The 22,625-nt window shown below is 47.9% G+C and overlaps 1 protein-coding gene across 3 annotated transcripts in view; it reads left to right on the top strand.

Annotated features, from left to right (window-relative positions):
- PGS1 (phosphatidylglycerophosphate synthase 1) overlaps positions 1-18,626 on the top strand; it is a 30,013-nt gene extending 11,387 nt beyond the window's left edge. The window contains exons 2-10 of one of the 3 annotated variants that reach the window (XM_075350668.1): positions 8,220-8,418; positions 10,431-10,508; positions 10,881-10,968; positions 11,095-11,284; positions 11,638-11,816; positions 12,034-12,528; positions 13,694-13,842; positions 15,543-15,669; positions 17,794-18,626. In XM_075350668.1, the coding sequence (XP_075206783.1) occupies positions 8,220-8,418; positions 10,431-10,508; positions 10,881-10,968; positions 11,095-11,284; positions 11,638-11,816; positions 12,034-12,528; positions 13,694-13,842; positions 15,543-15,662 (1,498 nt within the window). In that variant the 3' untranslated portion in view covers positions 15,663-15,669; positions 17,794-18,626. Of the gene's footprint in view, positions 1-8,219; positions 8,419-10,430; positions 10,509-10,880; positions 10,969-11,094; positions 11,285-11,637; positions 11,817-12,033; positions 12,529-13,693; positions 13,843-15,542; positions 15,670-17,793 lie in introns of those variants that run through there. The other 2 variants (XM_075350667.1, XM_075350669.1) reach the window with 2 other exon arrangements.
- Positions 18,627-22,625: the final 3,999 nt, after the last annotated feature.

The following is a 22,625-nucleotide window of genomic DNA, read 5'->3' on the forward strand; positions in this document are numbered from 1 at the left end:
TACAGTAGTCAGTGCACAGCTTGTATAACAGTATAAATTTGGTGCCTTCAAAATAACCCGATACACGGCTATTAATGTCTAAACTGCTGGCAACAAGAGTGAGTACACACCTAAGTGAAAATGGCCAAATTGTGCCCAATAAGCCATTTTCTCTCTCCCTGGTCTCATGTGACTGATTAGTGTTCTCAGGTGTGAATGGGGGGCAGGTGTGTTACATTTGGTGTTATCACTCACACACTCTCTCATACTGGTCACTGGAAGTTCCTCATGGCTCCTCATGGCCACGAATTCTCTGAGGATCTGAAAAAAAAGAATTGTTGTTCTACATAAAGATGATCTAGGCTAGAAGAAGATTGCCAACACCCTGAAACTGAGCTGCAGCACGGTGGCCAAGACCATACAGAGGTTTAACAAGACAAAATCCACTCCGATCAGGCCTTGTCATGGTTGACCAAAGAAGCCGAGTGCACGTGCTCAGCATCATATCCAGAGGTTGTCTTTTCAAAAGAGACATATGAGTGCTGCCAGCATTGCTGCGGTGGTTACAGGAGTGGGGGAATCAGCCTGTCAGTGCTCAGATTATACAACGCACACTGCATCACCTTGGTCTGCATGGCTGTCATCCCAGAAGGAAGCCTCTTCTAATGACGATGCACAAGAAAGCCGCAAAGAGTTTGCTGAAGACAAGAAGGCTAAGGATACGGATTCCGAACAATGTCTTGTGGTCTAAGACAAAGATAAACTTATTTGGGTGCAGATGGCGGCAAGCGTGCATGGTGGCAACCAGGTGAGGAGTATAAAGACAAGTGTGTCCTGCCTACAGTCAAACAATGTTGGAGTGTCATGGTTTGGGGCTGTATGAGAGCTGCCGGCTGTGGGGAGCTGCAGTTCATTGAGGGAACCATAAATGCAAACATGTCTCTGTGACATACTGAAGCAGAGCATGATCCCCTCCATTCATATTCCACAATGACCCCAACCACTGCCTTGTTAAAGAAACTGAGGGTGAAGGTGCTGGGGTAGCCAAGCATGACTCCAGGCCTAAACCCTATGGAGCATCTATGGGGCCTACTGAGACGGAAGGTGGAGGAGCGCAAGGTCTCTAACGCCCACCAGCTCCGTGTTGTCGTCATGGAGGATGGAAGAGGATCCAGCGCCTCCAGTGAAGCTCTATTGATCTCCATACCCAAAAGAGTTAAGGCTGTGCATGGAAAATTGGTGGCTCCATATTGACACTTTGGGCCCAATTAGTCTGTTCTCACTTGGGGTATACTCACTTTTGTTGCCAGTGGTTTAGACATTGCCTGTGTGTTGAGTTATTTAGAGGGCACCAAGATGACACTGATGTTAAAGCTGTAAATTGTCGGTGTCAGATCGACATTGCGTGTTTGGCAATACCATTGCCAATATCTGCCCATTGTATGACCCACTCCACTAACCCAGTGCGGCAGCAGAATGAGCGCAGCTCTGGAGTATAATACAGGCTGTAACTTGGCATCAGTATTTGCATGAGGGACTTTTATGTATATGATCTGGTAAATGTTGGGGGGTAAAACGTGTGTCTTTAGTGATCACTAGACGCTCACCTCCCGTGTTCCTCCATTCTCGGTTGGGTTCTAGTAATAATCTCTACCCCACTTGTCTTCTCCTCTGACATCTTACATAATGTTATTGTTATCCGCCACTTGAGGAATAGCAGAGCTCCCTCCGTACGAGAAAGGGGCTACCTGCCAGTAAGGGCCGTGTTGTTTTCTGGCGCGGGAAGGTTTACTTAATCCAGCCGACTCTGCGCTGTATACACACGAGATCTGCCATAATGGGGCCCACAAGCGCTGCCTACACCCCACATAGCGTGCCTCAGTAGGATCCCCTCCTCTTTCTGCACGGATGGTGGTCCCACAGCCCTGCCCATTATCAGAAATCCATCTCCAATGCAAATATTTACAATTAATAGAACTGATTAATCCGGTTAGACGGGGTGAGGAGTCGCCCACGTGGTTTGGAAAGCGCTTGAGATTTCGTAATTGCCTTATTGATAAAGATGAGGAATAATGAGCTAATTTTCCAGTATCCTGACATCTTGAGTAAAGTTTAGAAACCGTCTTGACATTACCCAACCAGGAACTTTAGTAACAAAAACCCAGTTTGCATTTTCTGACGCAGGCCGTGGTGTAAGATATTTTTAGAATATACTTGTTTCCTGGGACATAACCTCCATTGTGCAATCTGGTTTATTCTGGGTATCGGGTTCATGTGCAGCGAGGCTGGCGTCACGTGGCCGGTATAGCAGAGGTATACAGTATATGTCTATATACATGGGCCGTCAGCAACAAGCGTTAACAGGAAGACTGCCAGCCGCTCCCACTCCCCCCCGATCTCAGTGGACAGGTTTATATCAGGGAGAGGAGTTTAGAAAAAAAATGTTATAGCCTCCCTCACTTATTTTTAAGATGGGGTTTATTCACATAATCCAAAAATCAAGGCACAAATTGTGCCCTGACGCAGCTGGGGATTAAACCCGGAGATGTGGATTGGGTTTACTGTGGTCTGGTTGGGATTATGGGGTCCCTGACTGTTCACCCTGGTGGCTGCTTTGCTCCGGGGGTGGGGGGCTGCTTTGCTCTGGGGGGGGGGGGGTGTGGCTACCTTGCTCTGGGGGGGGGGGGGGTGTGGCTGCTTTGCTCTGGGGTTGGGGGCAGTGTGTGGCTTCTTTGCTCTGGGGGGGGGGCGGTGTGTGGCTTCTTTGCTCTGGGGGGGCGGTGTGTGGCTTCTTTGCTCTGGGGTCGGGGGCGGTGTGTGGCTTCTTTGCTCTGGGGGGGCGGTGTGTGGCTGCTTTGCTCTGGGGGGTGTGTGGCTGCTTTGCTCTGGGGGGGGGGGTGTGGCTGCTTTGCTCTGGGGGGGGGGTGTGGCTGCTTTGCTCTGGGGGGGGGGTGTGGCTGCTTTGCTCTGGGGGGGGGTGTGGCTGCTTTGCTCTGGGGGGGGGTGTGGCTGCTTTGCTCTGGGGGGGGGGGGTGTGGCTACTTTGCTCTGGGGGGGGTGTAGCTGCTTTGCTCTGGGGGGGGGGGGTGGCTGCTTTGCTCTGGGGGGGTGGGTGTGGCTGCTTTGCTCTGGGGGGGTGGGTGTGGCTGCTTTGCTCTGGGGGGGTGGGTGTGGCTGCTTTGCTCTGGGGGGGTGGGTGTGGCTGCTTTGCTCTGGGGGGGTGGGTGTGGCTGCTTTGCTCTGGGGGGGTGGGTGTGGCTGCTTTGCTCTGGGGGGGTGGGTGTGGCTGCTTTGCTCTGGGGGGGTGGGTGTGGCTGCTTTGCTCTGGGGGGGTGGGTGTGGCTGCTTTGCTCTGGGGGGGTGGGTGTGGCTGCTTTGCTCTGGGGGGGTGGGTGTGGCTGCTTTGCTCTGGGGGGGTGGGTGTGGCTGCTTTGCTCTGGGGGGGGGCTGCTTTGCTCTGGGGGGGGGCTGCTTTGCTCTGGGGGGGGGGGGCTGCTTTGCTCTGGGGGGGGGGCTGCTTTGCTCTGGGGGGGTTGTGGCTGCTTTGCTCTGGGGGGGGGGGTGTGGCTGCTTTGCTCTGGGGGGGGTGTGGCTGCTTTGCTCTGGGGGGGGGGTGTGGCTGCTTTGCTCTGGGGGGGGTGTGGCTGCTTTGCTCTGGGGGGGGTGGCTTCTACCTTGATTCTGTTAGGCTATGTTCACTCAATGCTTTTTTTTTTTTTTCTTTGCATGTTTTATGCAGATTAAAAGCATCAGCAATAGCTGAGATTTCAGAAATCTTACAATGTGTTTTTTTGTTTTTTTTCACCTTTGAACACAGTGCAAAAATTGTTTGTTTTTTTTTTATATCTATATATTTTTTTTTTATTTTGCGGTCAGTTATTTAAACATGTACAATAAACATAGGATACACAAAAAATGAAGCTAAACCTGCATTTTTTTAAGGTTTTCTATTTTTATTTTTTTTTTTTTTTCTTTGTTGGCACCATAATACCATACCATAATGCATTTTTTTTCATGTTTCATGTTTTTGAGGGCAGATTTGTCACAAAACTGCCAGCAACTTCAATCAGTATCCGGAAGTGTTGTGCTCATGTTGTGTTGAGGTTGTTTTCTGCACCAAATCTGCAAGAAAAAATCTGCAGCTTGTTGATTCTTGCAGCGTTTTTCACCCATTGAATTGAATTGAAAAACTGATACAAAAGTGGGTGTTTTTTGTTGCACAGCCATTGGGTGGCCATACACATTCATCAGCCGGTAAACGATCTCTGTGCTAATCCAGCCATGTGCATTTTAGGCCATTATTGGTCTTTAGTCATCTAAACCGGTCAGGCACTCAAGGACACTGAGCAAAGACTTCACCTGGAGGGTAATACCTGCCTCATCAACTAACCCCACTTGTCAAAATAAGGGGATTGTTTCCCTAAAGCTCATCTGACCTCAATCTGCTGCCAGGAGGAGTTGTCTGATGCCATCTCCATTCTTAGCTGTGATACTAAGGTGGACACCTGATTCTCCGGCGCTGCTCTTGGATGGCTCTTCATTGGTTTGATTGCAATGTCGTGGCACCGGCACCCCTGGTTGTGGTCTTGCAGGCCATGGTGCCTGTTCCGACGATCAGCACGGGAGGACCCCAACAGTCTAGAGTGCGTCTGTCACCAAAGTCCCCTGTTTTGATAAACGTCAGACTTTCGTGCGTGTCCTTGTCCGCGATGACTGTATCTCGGGGAGTATCCCGCTGTGTTTAGCTTTGCCTCAGTGTAAACATTTGGGGCCGCAGTTGGAGGAGGTTTCTGTGTAGTCTGCGTACACTTGTAATTAGAGGAAGCCGTTTCTGGGCCGTGACTCAGTTCTGTTGCCCCGACCTGGCATTGGCAAACACCCGGCTTCTGGGAATCCTCAGTTCTGAGCGGTCGCTGATTCCCTCTCGTCATGAATCATCCTTTGAAACCATCTTCCAGAAATCATTATAAATGGTTCCTATTTCTCCTTCTCTTTCCTCATGTATGGAATTTTTTTTTTTCTTCATATAATTTACATGTATTTTATTATTTGAGCTTCTGGATACTAAGATCAGGGTGTGCAGTGTAAGGCTAGGATCACATTTCCGTTGTTTTAAATCCGTCAGCGACGGATCCGTCATTTTTTAGATGGCAACTGACGCAACGGATGTGTTATTTCACAGGAATCCTGTGAAAAAACTGATCCGTCATGTCCGTTACATCCGCTGTGCGTCCGTTTTTTGACAGATCCGTCGCGATCCGTTTGTGTTTGGGACAGCCCAGTGGGTGTGCCAAACATGCTGGGCATGCTCAGTAGAGCATGACTGAAACCAGCGCTGGATTCCGTCGTAAGACGGATTACGACGGAATCCAGCACCATAGACAAACATTACAACCTTGACGGATTCCTGCGCGGTGCGTTAATTTTGACGGCCCAAAAAACGTTACATTCTGCGTTGTTTCCTCCCGGCGGTCAGTCCAAAGACGACTGATGCACCGCGCAGCAGATGCAACGCAAGGTCATCAGTCGCAATCTGCCACTCATACAAGTCTATGGGAAACAATAGAATCCGCCAAACGGATTCCGCTGTTTACCAGAGCCGCAGATTGTGACGGAAATGTGAACCTAGCCCAAGGCAAGAAAGGTAGTGACATTTTGTAAATATTTCTATTGCCTGTTTAGCGGTAATCTCCAAGTCCGACCTCCATTCATTCCCTCGTCAGTTGGTTTCCAGGTTTCTCGGCCAGGAGGAGATGACTATTTATTCCCCTCCATTAAACCAGTGACCATGTCCTCTCTAATAATGAATGAGATCACCGTTTTTTTTTATCTTTCATCTCTCCTACTTTAAGGCGATTTTTAACCCGTTAAGGACAAAGTCAATTTTGACCTTAATGACCAGGACGAATTTTACAATTCTGTCTTTTTATGAGGGTATAACTCTGGAACGCTTCAATGTATCCCAGTGGTTCTGACATTGTTGTGACATATTGTACTTCATGACAGTAGTAAATTTAGGACAATATTTTTTGCTCTCATTTGTGAAAAAATTGGAAATTTAACTAAAATGTTTAAAAATTTCGCAATTTCTAATCTTAATTTTTATGCCCTTTAAAGGGAACCTGTCACCAGATTTGGTGACTATAAGCTGCAGCCACCACCAGTGGGCTCTTATGTACAGTATTCTAGAATGCTGTATATAAGAGCCCAGGCCGCTGTGTAGAACGTAATAATGGCTTTATAATACTCAAACGGTTGATAGTACAGACTAGTCGGAGGGTGTCACCGTTCTCCGGGTCCAGCGCCTCTTCTCTCGGCCATCTTTGTCCTCCTTCTTCTGAAGCCTGGGTACATGACGAGTCCTACGTCATCCACACAGGCCGGCATTCAGGTCCTTAGCAGGGCAGATCAAAGTATTGTAGTGCGCATGCGCAGGACCTCAATGCTGGCGCGTGTGCATGATGTAGGACGCGTCATGCACCCAGGCTTCAGAAGGAGGACAAAGCACCGAACCCGGAGAACGAAGCCACCCATTCGACCAGTCTGCACCGTATCGACAGTTTAGGTGAGTATTATGAAGTGATTTTTACACTCTACACTGCGGCCTGGGCTCTTAGAATGCTTTATATAAGAGCCCACTGGTGGTGGTCGCAGCTTAGTCACCAGATCTAGTGACAGGTTCCCTTTAAGAGAATCCAGCTTGAAACACACAGACCGGCCTTTGTCTGCTTTTAAATAACTCTATGGATTAAATAAAGCAACTGGTTTTTATTAAGAAGAACTGCGGGTGTTGTGTTTTTTGTTTTTTTTCTTTCCTCTTGTTGGATTAGGATGTGCTGCCTGATGCCGGCCTGTGACTAACCAGCGCCCCTTGATCATAGATTACACGTGTAGGAGGTAAACTGTCCATGTGATGTGCTATCGTTAGGAAACCACAGGTAGACCACTGCTCTTTGGTTTCGTGCCATCTTTTCAGCCTTGCACGCTTTTGGGGAAGAGGAATCCCCATACTAATTCTGTCTGTGTTGTTGGTTCCTCCTTTCTGTGAAACTGTTAATGATCCTGTAAGAGACCACTGATGAAATAAAAGGGAAAGAAAAAAACTAAAATCTACGGGACTTCCCGATATCGTCATAGATTTCTCCTTATAATATGACTCTCCAAAATTCCCGCTCCAAAAATGGGAATAGAAATTTTTGCAAAACCTCCATGTATTTTGTAATGGTCTGCCCACGGTCTGACCCCCCCCCCCCACCCCCTTCCTCCCCTCCCGACTGGGTCCAGTAATAATCATTGAGTTATTCAAGTGCATGTCTGGAAATAAGATGACTACTGGTCTACTGTTCTGAGACCTGTGATCATCAGAGACCCAAGGATTAATTTACGTACAGCGCCCCCACAGGGGATATGCAGCATTGCAAACTTTACATCTCCGATTGCGGTGTATGAAGGCTCTTCAGAGGTCTGTAGCACCTTCACACATTGGTGTGTGTATGTCCGCTAAAGGAATCCGCACCGTCGCATTTACAATCATAAAATTTTGCACAGACACTGCATGTGACTCAGGGAACGTCATAGGCTATGTTTGGGCAGGAAAATGTAACCCCGCACTTTACAGTTACTCTACAAAAATCCTGCAGCCATTAAACTGGAGGTGGGAGCTGCAGGCTATAAATAGCAACTGTCAGTGGTTGCTATAGGAACAAAATAAACTGTTAGTATAAGAAGCTTATGTGTGAGGTAAAAAGATGTCGGTGGGGAGACTGAGAGAGACAGAAAAAGACAGAGACAGCCGGGCAAAGAGAGAGAGAGAGACAGATACAGAGATTGAGACAGACTGATGCAAATACAGACAGAACCAGACAGACAAGGAAAGAGACAGACAGACAGCGACACACAGACAGAGACTGGGAGAGAGACAGAGACCGTTACTATCCCGGGCAACGCCTGGGTACTACAGATAGTCTTCTATACATCTCAAAGATGGGAACATCCATGTCAGTTTGGCTTGAGGAGACCTGGAGGTTCTCCAGCATGAGAGCCGCCAGCTCCGCTCTGCTCTGGAGGATAAATGGGGGTCCCATCCACATACCCCGTAACACCCAAGCTGACAACCTCTGCTAATCTGGAAGTTTAGGCGCCTTAAGTCAGCCTGTCAAAAAGGCTTATTGGAAAACCGCATATGTGAAAGTTGATTTCATCGGCAAATGTAGTATATTTTGTTTTTCTTCTGGTTTCAGGACACCTTTGTTTCTTCTGGCTCCACTTGTGGCTCCCTCTGTCCCACCAGCCACCACGCAGCGCCCCACACTAGGTTGTGTCTGTCCCCGGGGAGCCCATCGTTTTCAATGGGTGGGGAACCTGGTACCAGAATTCGGAATCTCCGGTTCGAGCGTGAAGATTCTCAGCAGCCCAGCCGAGTTCTACCAAATAATGAAAGTAAGTGCCCGGTAAGAAAGAGATAATGGGTAGGGAAGGAAAATGCTGATCACGCCGCCTGAGATCTGGTATTGATGGCCTACATAAAGGATGGGCCTCCAGTGGGGAAGAAGTGTATCAGAATGGGGGGAATGGCTTTCTTTTTTCCTGAAACAGGCTCTGTGGCATTGCAGATGGATTCAGTTGAATTTTCAGCATAGTCCAAGGCAAGAGTGGGGTGGGGGGGGGAGCCAACTTTTATCTAAGAGGACTTAAATACATCACATCTGATAGGTACCAATGATCAGCTAGAAGTCCCAGATCTGGGCAGGTGGTCCTATGGTTTGTATCCGAACACAGGTCCATGTTTCCTGTATTAGTGCATGACTGGTACAACTGTGTGTGAAAGGGCTTGTGAATAGCTAAGCCAGCCCCCTTCACTGTCACTTCCAAAAATATAAACCAAGAACGGGGGCTGGTTTAGGCATTTAAATAAGCATTCAGCTAGCCCCCTTCACGTACAGCTTGACTTGGAATCAATAGTGTGACGCCCTGGACTAGCCCAGGTAGTCACAAACACAACATCACACACACCCGCTCCCCTGGTTAGGGAACAGTCAAACAAAATCCTTGTTGCCTCCTCCAGGGTCTGATGTCCACACCAGGTGGGGCGGAGCCAGGCGGATGGCCCCATTCACCGAGGAGTTCACAGGCCTGGAGGCCGGAAAAAGCAGTTAGTTCAGTTCAGAGATTCAAGTTGGAGTTGAAAGTGACAGGACAGAAACTGTTGGTGTCTTGGTAGGAGCCCAGGCACTGTCAGTAAGGTCGGCAGACGGGGGTGGCCGTCTGCAGGAGTTGGCGAAGGTCAGCGGAACCGTAGGACCGGGGACGGGCGGTGGCCCGCCGGTACCGAGCCGGGGAGCAGATCTTAACCAAGCACAAAGGCAGGGCCATCAGACCCCGACCAGGCTAGGAGCCGCCGACAACGGTCAAATCAGATCGTGACCGGGACCTCAGGGGTTCCCTCACACCCAAGACCCGACAGAAGGCAACCGTCCACACAGTGAGGATAAAAAGCCACCGCCATAGGCTAGAGATCCAAGGGCCAGCGCCTGCGGGCAAAACTGGCTCCTTCGGTACATACACGCCGGGGAGCGGACTACCGTTGGGAGACCATCGGAGTCAATACATTCTACACAGGTGCAGGGAAAGACAGCCACCATCAACCTGTCCGGGGAGAGCAAAGACACTGCAGCCGGCTGCGGGACCCGTCCATCCAGCCGTTTGGTTTACCAGAGACTCTGTGAATCTGTGCCTGAGTGAGTACAACAGTGCCATCCGGCACCGCGCCGCGCTGCCCCTGCAACTCAGCCTCCCTGCCTCCCCGTACCACCACCGGGCCCTGGGATCACCAACCCCTACCCACGGAGGGGGAACAAACATCCTAGCTGCTCCCTGCCATCGCTCCCGGGATCCCCGTCACCAGCAGCGGTGGTGCCCATTGTCACCACGACCCGTGGGTGGCGTCACAAACTATCCCCCCCAAACAAACCATCCCTTTTCACTCGTGGGCGAGGAGCGCTGCTAGAGTCCCCGGGTCCGGCCCACCGCTCGAGCCACCGAGCAGCAGCAGCCCCGGACCCGAGCGTAGCGAGCACGGCCCCTCTGCCTGCGACAATAGCACTCACAACTTTTAGTACCTGGCCGGACACTGGAGCTTGTCGCTGAGGACTCACTGATGTGAACTATAAGTTGCATAAATTACTGATATAAGCACATAGCTGGGCATTGCCTGGCACAGGTGACCCTGCTCTACTAACCTGAAACAGACCACCATCATGCCATGTTCAGAAAATGATGCCGTGCTGGGCCGGGATCTGCAGTAGTAGGGGAGGAGATCTAATGGAAGAGTGTGACTCTACAGAATCCGTGCACTAAATTGCCTTCACTGTCACCCAGTGTGATCCATAGGTCATCAGGTGGCTGGAAGATATTTTATTTATTTTATTTTTTTTAATTTTATTTTTTTTCAGTCTCAGGCGAAAACTGCCAAGACTCGAATCACGATGGCATCTCTGTACCTGGGCACAGGAGTCCTGGAGCAAGAACTGGTGAGCGGCTTTTCTTATATGTAGTTGTTGATGATCTTTAGTTTTTGGGTTTTTTTTGTTTTTTTTTATTTAGCTCTACTACTCTTTAAGCAGTGATCTGATTTGCTGACATGGCCAATTACGCTTCTTATACCTTACACTTGTTTTAAGACTTCTAACGAATTGTCTTCTCAAGGGCCGACCGACTCTCCTAATGTTGATGGACAGATCTGGCAGACAGGTTCTTGTTTTCCTGTCCATCTGATGACTTTAGACATTGTGCGCTCTCTGCTCACCTGATGGAAAACCTGTCTGACAGCAGCCGCAGTACTTCTGGCTTATTTTGCGTCTTTGGCCAGTATTAGATAAAATTCTTTTGTCTTGCTGGTTTAGGTAGACTGCATAGAGGAAACCCTACAAAGAACGGACCGGCCTGACCTCCACGTGTCTGTTCTGCTGGACTACACCAGAGGATCGCGAGGTCAGTGATGGTTCCTGGGCTTCCAGGTTGTAACTTCCCCCTAATCTCGTGTTGTCGCATGGGTGACTGGCAATTGTGTTTATACGGTTTGCAATTTTCATGGATAACCTACATGTTTTTTTACAGGAAAGAAGAATTCTCGCACAATGTTACTCCCCTTACTACGGAGGTACCCAGACCGGGTACGCGTGTCCCTATTTCACACTCCAAACCTTCGTGGGCTCCTGCGTCTTCTTGCACCAGAGAGGTTCAATGAGACAATCGGCCTGCAGCACATGAAGATCTATCTGTTTGATGACAATGTCATCCTTAGTGGGTAAGTCAACCAAACTGGGACGTGAGGTTTCGCCATTCCTGCCCGTTTTGTCAGGATGAGTTGCTGTCCAGCAATAGAAGGGTCATGAATGTTGAATTTCAACAGAAGATTCTTTTATTCCGGGGAGGGGGGGGTTACACTGCCACCTATCAAGTGGTTACACTGATCGTGGAGGGACTGGAACGATGGCGGTCACAGAACGTGCCCCGGCCTTTTTGCTTAAAATGACTGCGTGCCCACCCACCTTTCTGGCAGACACCACAAGCCAAGCAACCATACTCAGTTTGGATACAAAATGAACCAGATCCTGGAGTATTGTTCTGGATTTTTCTCATCATGTATATTCTTTTCAGAGCGAACCTGAGCGACTCCTACTTTACGAATCGCCAGGACCGGTACATCCTATTACAGGGCTGCTCAGAAATGGCGGATTTCTTCGATGAGCTGGTGGCGGCTGTCGGAGATGTTTCCCTGCAGCTGGAGCCGGATGATACCATTCATGTGGAAGAGGGAATGGAGCACCCGTATGAAGGCAAGTAGCTTCTAAAGAGGGTCCATGCACCACACAAGGGGAATTTCACAATTTCCAATAGTTTTGGGCAAAGGGGAAATAAGATTGTGTTAAATGGCACCCATTCTTTTGATATAGGTTGTCCGAATCGAATTGTCTGTTTTCATGCAAACATGGCGGCATTTTTGGTTGGTTCTACAATTCCGTGATGCGTAGTAAAGAAGTTCTCATTTTACAGGAGACAAAGCCAAATACTGTGAAGCCGCCAAGAACAGAGTAATGAACGTGATCGAGACGGCACGACACAAGCAGTGTGAGCTGCACAGCGCCAGCTTCCAGAGCCGAGAGCCCACCGGGGCCACAGAGGCTGCGGACACTTGGGTTTACCCGCTAATACAAATGAAGCCATTTGGGATCCAGATAGACGAACTGGTGACAGAGACATTACTGACAGAAGCAGAGCGTGGAGACCAGCTGCATCTGACCACGGGGTACTTCAACCTGACGCAGGGTTATATGGACCTGGTGCTGGGCACGCGGGCCGACTACAACATTCTCCTGGCCTCACCTGAGGTCAATGGCTTCTTCGGAGCAAAGGGCATCGCAGGAGCCATCCCAGCGGCCTATGTACACATAGAACATCAGTTTTATAATGAGGTCTGCAGACAAGGGCAGCGGCTGAGGGTCCAACTGCGGGAATACTTCAGGGACCAGTGGACGTTCCACGCCAAAGGTAAGACGAGGATCTGATTTTCCTTCAGAGCGTATAAATCCCAATGCAACTTTTTGTGACTTGTAACATTTGCTGTACATTTATTGTACACAGCGGGCTCCGATCACAACAACTTAACTTTTGATATGCCCCTGTGGTGAGGGAGACTAAGATGAAGGGTTGGGACCCCCCCACGATGTGATCACTAGGTGCTGATGGTTTGTCATGTCAGCTGAGGACCATTTGAGATCCCCAGTTTTACAAAACTATTCAATAGCAAGAAAATGGTAATTAAAATTAAAAAAAAAAAGTCTCATATGGACTCTAAAATGGCACAAAAAACTATAGAATGATCGACTAAAAAGCAAAGTGAGGGGGGGGGGGGGAGGATTAAAGGGGGACGTCTCAGGACTTGGATATTGTTGGCTTAGACACCTTGCTCCTTCACCGATCAGCAGGTCTCTATATAAAGGCCGTTCCTGGATCCCATTCACTTCAATAGGATCTGAGTTGCAGTACCTGAAACGGCCACTGCACACTGCATGGCGCTGTGGTGTATTCAGCGATCAGTGGGAAATGGCATACATTTTGCTTCTTTGCTACTGACAACTGCTCCCCTTTAATACCATATTCACTATCGAGCATACGATTTTATGACCTGCCATAAAGCATCCCACTTCCTTCATGGCTGCCGATCACACCAGTCCAGGTACAGTCCAGTTTGTAGGGTTTGGGTCGACCTTCTTGCTTCAGAGCGGTCAGCCTTGGTTTGATGTTGTGCCAAACGCTACTTGGCAGCGACTGTCACCCTCTTGCTGTCGGTTCTGCCTGTACAGGCTCTGGGAACACAAGACATTTCGAGTAAGATGGTCAAGTCAGGACCCGCTCTTAGATAATGTGACCGGCTCCTGTTCCCCTTCTCCTTATTCTGCTCTATAGAAACCCAGCTCGGGTGTCTCCTGCCGTAAAACTGGCTCGACCTGACAAGCCACTGCCCGTAAATCCTGCTTTACACTTCCAGGAAACCTCGGCAGAGTGAGCCCTTGGTGGGTCCAGAGATAAGCTTTAGGCGCCACTGATCTTTTTTTATTTTGTTTGTGTAATGATAAATTAATTAGTTACATAATTATTTTTTTTTAATTTTCCTTATAACTTGGTTTTTTTTTTTGTTTTATGCTCCCTGCAGGTCTGTGGCTGTACCCGGCGGGTAAAAACATGCCATGTCTTACACTCATCGGTTCTCCGAACTTTGGGTACAGATCTGTCCACCGGGATTTGGAAGCACAAATCGCCCTAGTGACCGAAAACAAAGACTTGCAGCGGCAGCTCCATCAGGTGACTGCCGCCTGTGCGGGGGGCTGCTGGAGGGGGGGGAGGGTGGGTTTGTTTCGATCTGTACGGGACTCGCTCTATATAAAGAGCAGTCTGTGGTCGGTTGTCATTACTGAAGTGTCTCAGAGAATCCCCTCCACGGCTGCCAAGTCAGTTTCTCCTCTGATCTCTCAGCAATTCCTTCCCTGCAAGGTCAGATGTAGCCCCCCCGACCGCCTATAATGAGTGAGCTTTTTTTTTTTTTTTTTTATATTGACAGATGATATTTTATTTTTATCTCTTATGAGAAATCCCTTCACCTGAGAGATCCAGCCGATAGGAGGATTTTAGTTGTTTTTTTATTTTTGTTTTTCCATTCCAGGAAATTAGAAGGACACAACAACCCTTCCCTCGTCCACCCATGTCCTGAGATATGGAAGCAGGATGCAGAATTTAGTCATTGCTTACAAAGCTGCACATCCATCCCAGCCAGTGCTTTAGTATAAGTAGGGCACCTTCTCTTAAGTGGGGCACATCTGTGCACTGGAAGTGTGCGCCGGGCCCTCTGGCCACCTGCTCCGTTCTGGGGCCTCCTGCTCCGTTTCGGGCCCTGGGGCCTCCTGCTCCGTTTCGGGCCCTGGGGCCTCCTGCTCCGTTCCGGGGCCTCCTGCTCCGTTCCGGGGCCTCCTGCTCCGTTCCGGGGCCTCCTGCTCCGTTCCGGGCCCTGGGGCCTCCTGCTGCGTTCTGGGGCCTCCTGCTCCGTTCCGGGCCCTGGGGCCTCCTGCTCCGTTCTGGGGCCTCCTGCTCCGTTCCGGGCCCTGGGGCCTCCTGCTCCTTCTTCGGCCCTCTATTAAGTTTATGGTACTGATGAAGTTCATAATCTCTATAGATTTCTAATGGAGCAGCAGTACACATGTAGGGGGGACACAGGACTGCTGGCCTGACCCGATCTCGTCCTGGTGAGGACATCCCAGTGATCGGACACTTACTGTCCTGCGGACGCTTCTCCCTCTGGCTTGCTTTTCCGGAGCCATTACGTATGTTCTCTTTCCTGTAACTTCTATAAAAGGTTTCTCTTTTTCCTGTATTCGGCTCGGATTGAGAAATCTTCATCATGTTTGCAGCATCAGAGGTGAAGTTTTGTAAACTGCTTCTCTGTATATAGAAAAGCTTTGTCAGTAAAGCGTTCTGCTGGATGAGTCTCCATTTCCCTGTGTGTTAGTGAGGACAATGACCACGGGGGAGGGGGAGACGTAAGTGATTGCTTTTTATTTGCATAACTCCACATCGGCCCATGTGAGCGGCATTGAAATCTCTTCTCTTTATGTCTATTCACTTAGATTTACTGTAAGTCAGGAAATCCCTCCACGTCCTTGTTCTGCCGCTGTGGGATGTGCTGGTCAGGAGGCCATAGTCCCCGATGCATGCGGTAAACTTCCTTATTACACACCCCACATTGTGCGCTTACTGGCACCAGCTTACTACGTCCCAGAGGTTGTGTGATAGGAGTCGGGGGCAGCATCAGATTCAGCAGCGTAAGCCATCATTCCAATAAATACAGATTTATATATGAAGTAGTGTTCCTGCTCAGCCAGGTCAGCTCTGAAGGAGCAAATCCTCTAATCGGTGACCGGTCAGTATCAGATGTAACAACTGAAGACTGGCAGTCTCAGATGAAGGAAGGACTATTTGCTGAAATGGGACATTTCTATTTGTTTCTACAGGAGCAGCAGCATTTGTACGAGCGATCAGCTGACGTGACCCCCGAAACCTTCCGGCATCCAAGCCGATATGTGAAGCTCTGGGTGAAGCTGGTGACGCCTCTGATAAAAAATTTCTTCTGAAGTTCCAGTGAGTGACGGCAGCGGCGAAAATCTAATACGTTTCCCTTTTCTTTTTATTTTTGGAGGAATCAGTCCAACCTTTTTATAGGTTGGGGTCTTTGTGCCAAAGGTTTCCTTCAATGTATACCACTACTGATGGCTCTGATGGGCCAGACAGTGGCATAAATGTCCCCAATGGTAAGAAATTTGCATCCCTGGAGATGGGTAATGTGATTTGCAGTGGCGTGGTCTGGTTCCCCGTGGCACCCTGAGCAGCTATGTCACTAGGTCCCTCAACGTCATTGGGTGGTGTGAGATTTGGTCACTAGTTATGACAAGCGTTCGGATTCCAGCTTCCACCGGGGACCAGAGAGAGACAACGGATCAGGCCAGCACAATGCAAATTGCTCATTTCTTTATAGATTTGGTGATCCGTGGTACAGGAAAGCGCTGACACGTACTTTGGGTAGGGAAGATCTCAGCAGTTGGTCCTTTTATTCTATTTTAGATAGTCTTCCCCATTCTCAAAATCCATTCTTGTTGTCGGTGAACAGAAACTGTTTTGCATTTAGAGAACCTGATCAGATTCTGCCTAATTCATGGAAACATTATTTCGTGGGTTACACTGACAATATCCTAGATGGCCGTGATGACTTTGGCTCAGGGTCAGAAGATCCACCTTTGGACAGCAACTCTCAATTCTAATATGGGTGAGAAAAATGTAGCCGCTATAGCGTGGTGCTCCCCTGCTGACTGGCATTACTACACACGAGCTACCTGACATTATACACTCGTACCTGTCGCCTGAAGATCGGTATTATATACGTGTGCCTTCCCTGCCTGGTGAATGGAATTATATACTTGTAACTCACCCCTCCATCGCCTGGAGACCTTCATTATATACTCGTGCCTCACCCCCTGTGTGTCTCCCGGAGAGCAGCATTAGTACCCACTTGTCGTTCGGAGAGGGGCATTATACACTCATGCCTTTTCCTGTGTGTCTCGGAGACCGGCGGCGCTGCACGCGTGTGTGTCTCGGAGACCGGCGGCGCTGCACGCGTGTGTGTCTCGGAGACCGGCGGCGCTGCACGCGTGTGTGTCTCGGAGACCGGCGGCGCTGCACGCGTGTGTGGCTCGGAGACCGGTGGCGCTGCACACGTACCCCCTGTTGCCCAGAATCCTTGCACAAGAACAGTAAGTAGTGAGGCGCGTGGCCGTCAATCGCAACTGTTCCTTTCTGGGTGACGTGACTCCTTTTTGACTTTTGCAATGAAGACATGAGGCAGTCATTCGTCTCATCGATTTCTCTTAAGTCTTCCCCTTTTAACAGAAGTAACTTTTTTTTTTCCTTTTTTAAAGCAGAAACTGAAGCGGTGAGGTCATCCTTCTTACTAATGTAATCGCTGCTGCTGCAGAAATCACCATGAAGTTAACGGGGCGGATGCTAGAAACTCCCTCACAGTTTTGCATCAGTGAATGTATTCAGATTCCAGGGGGGCTCTCATCAGCCGAGGTTCTGATCTGCACACTCCTCCGCCTCCTGAGCTCAGGCCTAAATATAGAGCGGGTTTCCTTAATCGTCATTACAGGAAAACTGTCCGGGTGGGCTGCCAGCACGTTAATAGGGGGGCAGCATTCATTATAGCATGTGGTCCATTCATTCCTTCCATGACTGCCGTATAATAATAATAATAATAATAATAGGGTTGGTGAGCACAGATCTGCTGTCATTCTGTCTGCAGATGGGTACAGGAACAGTGGATGCATCACTGCATATGCAGGCCTGATTCTAAGGAAGGGTGGGAGAGGGTCTCATCACATACCTGGGGTATGTCATCTATGTCTGCAGCTTGCACCTTCAAATCCCATCTCATGGGAGAGGTGTAAGGATATATGATACCTAGTACACGCACCCGCCGCAGTGTCGTCACATGTACAGGATGGCCGTCACGGCCACTTCATCTGGATATCACCACCACTAATCTTCGGCACATCCCGTAAAAGAATCAATGCAGTGATACTTTCTTGTACTAGTAATCCTAACCTCCCCTGAGCTGATACTGTAATATTGTGCAGCTACAGATTGGATACACTTGTAACAAACCCTCAGCTGTGTATAGAGCCAACTGTATGTATTTCCTTCTCACGCTAGTCTTTCCCCAGGTGTGGGCGGCCGGTACGCTGCAGTGATAATTCATTCTGGATATGGATGCTGTCTCCCGCGGATCCACAATGATGCCTTTTGATGAGGATGCTTTTCACTCCAGTATTACACAGCTGTTTGTGGCTTCTCCCTCTCCTGCCGACACGCCATGTATCCGGGTAAAGAGTCTTCCGCTAAGAACTGTTATTACTAATTTGCAGAACTATTTAATAGGACTTGTGTATAAACCATGGAAGCAAATAAAACCTTAACTTTGCACATTTGGTGTTATGAAGTCCCTCACCCCAGCGACTGGCACCCTGCCATGGCATTAATCTTGGTTAGACCTTTCCAAGCAGAAACCCGTAAGTATCCATCTCGGTCACAACAATGATGTGGTATCCTTACGTCAAAGAGTCATAGGGGTCACTGAAATAGTGCAGATTGCTTCCAGAAATCGTCGTGACCAGATTATGGACACATCTGTACAAGGCATGAGTAATGATAATGAAGGCAAACAGGAAGCTTGTAGGAAGGGGAGGGGGGGGGGAAGGTGTTGGCACTACAAAAAATAAATGGAGTTCTCTGCACATAGTGCCACACTGCCTCTGCTGATAAATTGGTTCAGTGTCTTACCAATTAGTGTCAGTGGGTTAAAGTGTGTGCACATATAGGCCTGTCATCCTCTGTACCCTATATTAGAATTTATTCATAAGTATGTATATACATGCAAAATATGCATTCATATATGAAGCAAAACATTTTTCTTCCACCACCCCCCATCCCACATTGTCTTATGCATACTACAATTTTTCAAGAAAATAAAAGTGAAATAAAATTCTCTTGCATGTGTACTACTCATTTGTAATAATAATGAAAAATTGGACATTGTTGTTGCCCTTCATGTAAAATAATAAAACTTCACAATGGTCACTGAAATAACTTGAAACTGACAAAAGTAATTTACGGAAAAATCAACTAATAAAATCAGACTTTTCTTTTGAATTTTGAGTCAACAGAAAATAAATGAAAATGGTGGTACCACTAGAAAAGATTGAAAATAATTTGACTATAGGGACATGTGAAGCTAACGTGTGTCCTGTAATTAGCATCACAGGTGCCTACAAATTTGTAATCAGTCACTGCCTATTTACAGGGTTGAAAAGTAGTCATTGTGCTGTTTGTTATCATATCTACCACATTGAACATGTACAAAAGAAAGCTAAGGAGAGAGATCTCTTAGGAGATTAGAAAGAAAATTATAGCCAAACATGTTAAAGGTTATAAGACCCATCTGTAAAGAGTTCCTGTTAATTAGAGTTGCAAATTCACAAGTTTAAGGGCAATGGTACCGCAGCCCACCACCCTGGATGCGGCCACAAGAAGAAAATTGATGACAAATTGAAGAGGCTGAAAATACTAATGGTAGCAAAGAGCCCAGAACAACTTCCAAAAAGATCAGAGGTGACCTCCATGGTCAAAGTCTATCAGTATCAGTTTTGCACCATTCATTGCTGTTTAGGCCAAAGTGGAGTTCATGGAAGAAGACACAGAAGGAAACCATTGTAGAAAGCAAATTAATAAAAAAAAACAGACCTGGAATATACTAAACTACATAATGACAAGTCACAAAGCTTCTGGGAGGACATTTTTTGGACAGATGAGACAAAACTGGAGCTTCTTGGGGTCACATCAGGTGTATGTTCAGACATATACATGTTGCTTACAGGGAAGACACTATCTACTGTGACACATGGAGGATGATTGGTTATGTTTTGTGCTGATTTGCTGTATCTGGCACAGAGGCTCTTGAATCTGCAGGGTACAATGCAATCTCAAGACTCTCAATGTATTCTGGAGAGATGTATTGCTCAGTATTAGGAAGCTTGGTCTGAGCTGCAGGATAGTGACCAAAACACACAAGTAAAAACATCAAAAAACGGCTGAGCGTGAAGCATTGGACACTACTTTTGAAGTGACTTCTGTGAGCTCTGATCTAAATCCTACTGAACATCTGTGGAGGAAGCTGACACCTGAGACACCAGGAGCAATTACTCCCAGGAGTCAGCCAAAATATCTGCGGATGTGTGGCATAAGTATCACAGAGTTACAGAAATTGTTTGCAGCAATAATGCGTAATGAGCGAGCACTACCATGATCAGCCCTCATAACGAGCAGTCGGACACTTGGATGGGCTCGACTCGTGTACAGGGTATAATGAAAGTCAATGGGGAACACAAGCATTTTTCCAGAAAAACGCTCAAGTTCCCATTGACTTCCATTATATTTGGGTACTGGAGTCGCACCATTCCAAGCGTCTAACTGCATGTTCGGAGTACCAAGAATGGTAGTGCTCGCTCATCACAAGTGAAGAAAAGGTTGTGCAACAAAATATTAAGATTAAGGGAATTATCCTCTGTTCGCAAAGCATTTCATTAGCTTTTTTTCGTTTTTGTTAATGTTCCAGTTGAACCTCGATTAAACAATGTCTGATTTGTCATTAGTTGAGATCCAGTAAATTTAAATTGAAGAAAAAAAATGTAGTATACAGTACAGAATGAAAAAAAGTACAGTTATCTAGTAAGGCGCCCCCCCTCCCCCCCCCCCGATTTAATAAAAACCAAACAAACATATATTTCAATATTTTCTTTATAATGAAGGGGAAAAAGAACATGAATATGGTTAAATAATTCTGTACATGTAAAGGTTACACAAAAGGTTTGATTATATATATTAATTAGGAGGTGGCTCTTCTGCTGCCTCCTCGCCTGTATTTCCTGCCTGCCTGCCTGCCTGCAGGGGTTTTGGAAATGTTTGGAAACCTCCTCATTCACCTGAAATCCATCTAGTTTAAAATTGTAAGTACTAGGGTGGCAGAGCGGTGCACTGAGCTAGGTAGGGTTTGTTCTAGAGAAGACAAAGGATGAGACTGTTCCTTGTAGACAGACTTTTTGGAGCCATAAAATTTGAAACTATAAAATGTCTCCGCAGACCCAATTCCTCATGCTCCGGAAGCCCCCCCCCCCCCCCCCTACTCTACTGTGAGTAGTGTAAGGAATGGCTGCAGGCACTGTGCATTGTGCGCTACATGGGGGGCACTATAGTGTCAGTTGACACCTCAAGGGCTACCCTGGCTACATTGTACCATGTTTGTCTATAAAGTGACCTATGTTTTTTTGTGAAAGTTAGGCTGGGTACACATCCGGCTTTTCGCCGTTTTGACGGATGCGGTGCACGCCAGTACACTATGATACAGTACAGTGGCAGTGCCGCAACTTCCGGGTCACATGCTTCGGTCACATGACAGCATGTGACCGGCGCTTGTTGCGTTGCCAGTGTACTGTATACACTGTACTGGCATGCGCCGCATCCATCAAACCGGCGAAAAGCCGATGTGTACCCGGCCTTAAAGGAAAACTCATGCTGTTCCTGTTATGACTGGTGCAGGGAGAAGTAGAAAGACGGAGGATTTATTTATTTGGGTCTTTGGCTCAGTCCCAGGCATTACACAGTGGCACAATGGCAGTCCGATCATTTGACCCCTTGGTCTATAGTACACTGCAGTATTGTATTACACTAATTAAAATAACATTCTCTGAAGCCTTAGCCCATGGCCACTTGATTTGCAGGAGGATCAGGATGGCAACAATAAATGGCTTTCAGCAGTCTACATGCTTTCATGATACCTATCAATCAAATCAGAAGGGTATACGGTTGTCAGTGCCCATTGGCAGTCATGCCAGTTCAATACTGCTGTCAGTGACTGGCAACAGCTTTAATATGGTTAAACAGCAGTGATCGGAGGTAGCGCCGATTGCTGCTGCTCAAGGTGAATGCCGGCTGTGTAACAGCTCCTGCTCCATCCATGGGACCCAACATCAGGAAGGTGTAGAGTATTCTTATTTCTATTAGGATTATGATCAGTGGGATTCCTCCTGATACTGAAGACCCCATAATACAGGTTCAGCTCTGTAGCGCTTTCCCTACATAAGAAGGAGCGCAGCTGTGCAGGGAGAATTTAGAAGCAAAATGCTACACCAGTGCTGTGCCTCATTCTCAAGCTTGGAAAAGGACCCAAAAGTCACATCCTGACAGCTCCAAAAGAAGATGACAACTCAAGGTGTTACTGCTTTGCAGCCTTTACCCTCAGGCCTGGGATAATCTGAGCAGCCGCCTCCTGTAGTTGCTTATTCACGTAATAGGACGTTGCCATCTGTATTATTAGATCGACCCGGCCAGGAATGTGGTGGCTGTGTAATCAGCTATTACTGTAAGTCCCCCGAGCTCGCTGCGGCTTTTTTTAGAACATCTTTTCTGGAAGACGTCGGACAAGTTTGGCTACTATGAGTGGTAATCATTCTCTTTCTTTGCCAGAGGGTGAAAAATTGTAAACTCTCAAGTTCCTTCATACAGAGATGAGAACATCGGCTTTCATGGAGAATCTGAAGAGCAGCGGCATCAAGGAGCTGGGGGTGCTATAGACAACTGTCCCAAGTCTTACTGCTGGTAATGACAGTGTTAGGCGGTAAGTGCTGAGCAGGAAAGACTAAGGGCGTACGTCATACATTCGGGTTCATCACGAACGTTTGTAGAGCTGCTGCTATCCTGTGGACGGATGCTACCTTACCATGGAATAACGCTGTAAAAGAACTCTTAGCATTCCAAGATGTTTTAACTGATTGTTGATGGTTTCCGTGAATAATAAGTGGTAAGTCCTGTGTCCCGAAGCTCCTCGCCTCTACACCAGGGGTTCAGTGCCAGTCAGTGCTCATCATCTTGCCGTTCCCCCGAGGGTGGATGGAGAACTCTCACTTCCCAGAACAGACTGTGACCAGAAGACT

The sequence above is a fragment of the Anomaloglossus baeobatrachus genome, chromosome 5 (assembly GCF_048569485.1).
Source record: "Anomaloglossus baeobatrachus isolate aAnoBae1 chromosome 5, aAnoBae1.hap1, whole genome shotgun sequence".
NCBI lineage: Eukaryota > Metazoa > Chordata > Amphibia > Anura > Aromobatidae > Anomaloglossus > Anomaloglossus baeobatrachus.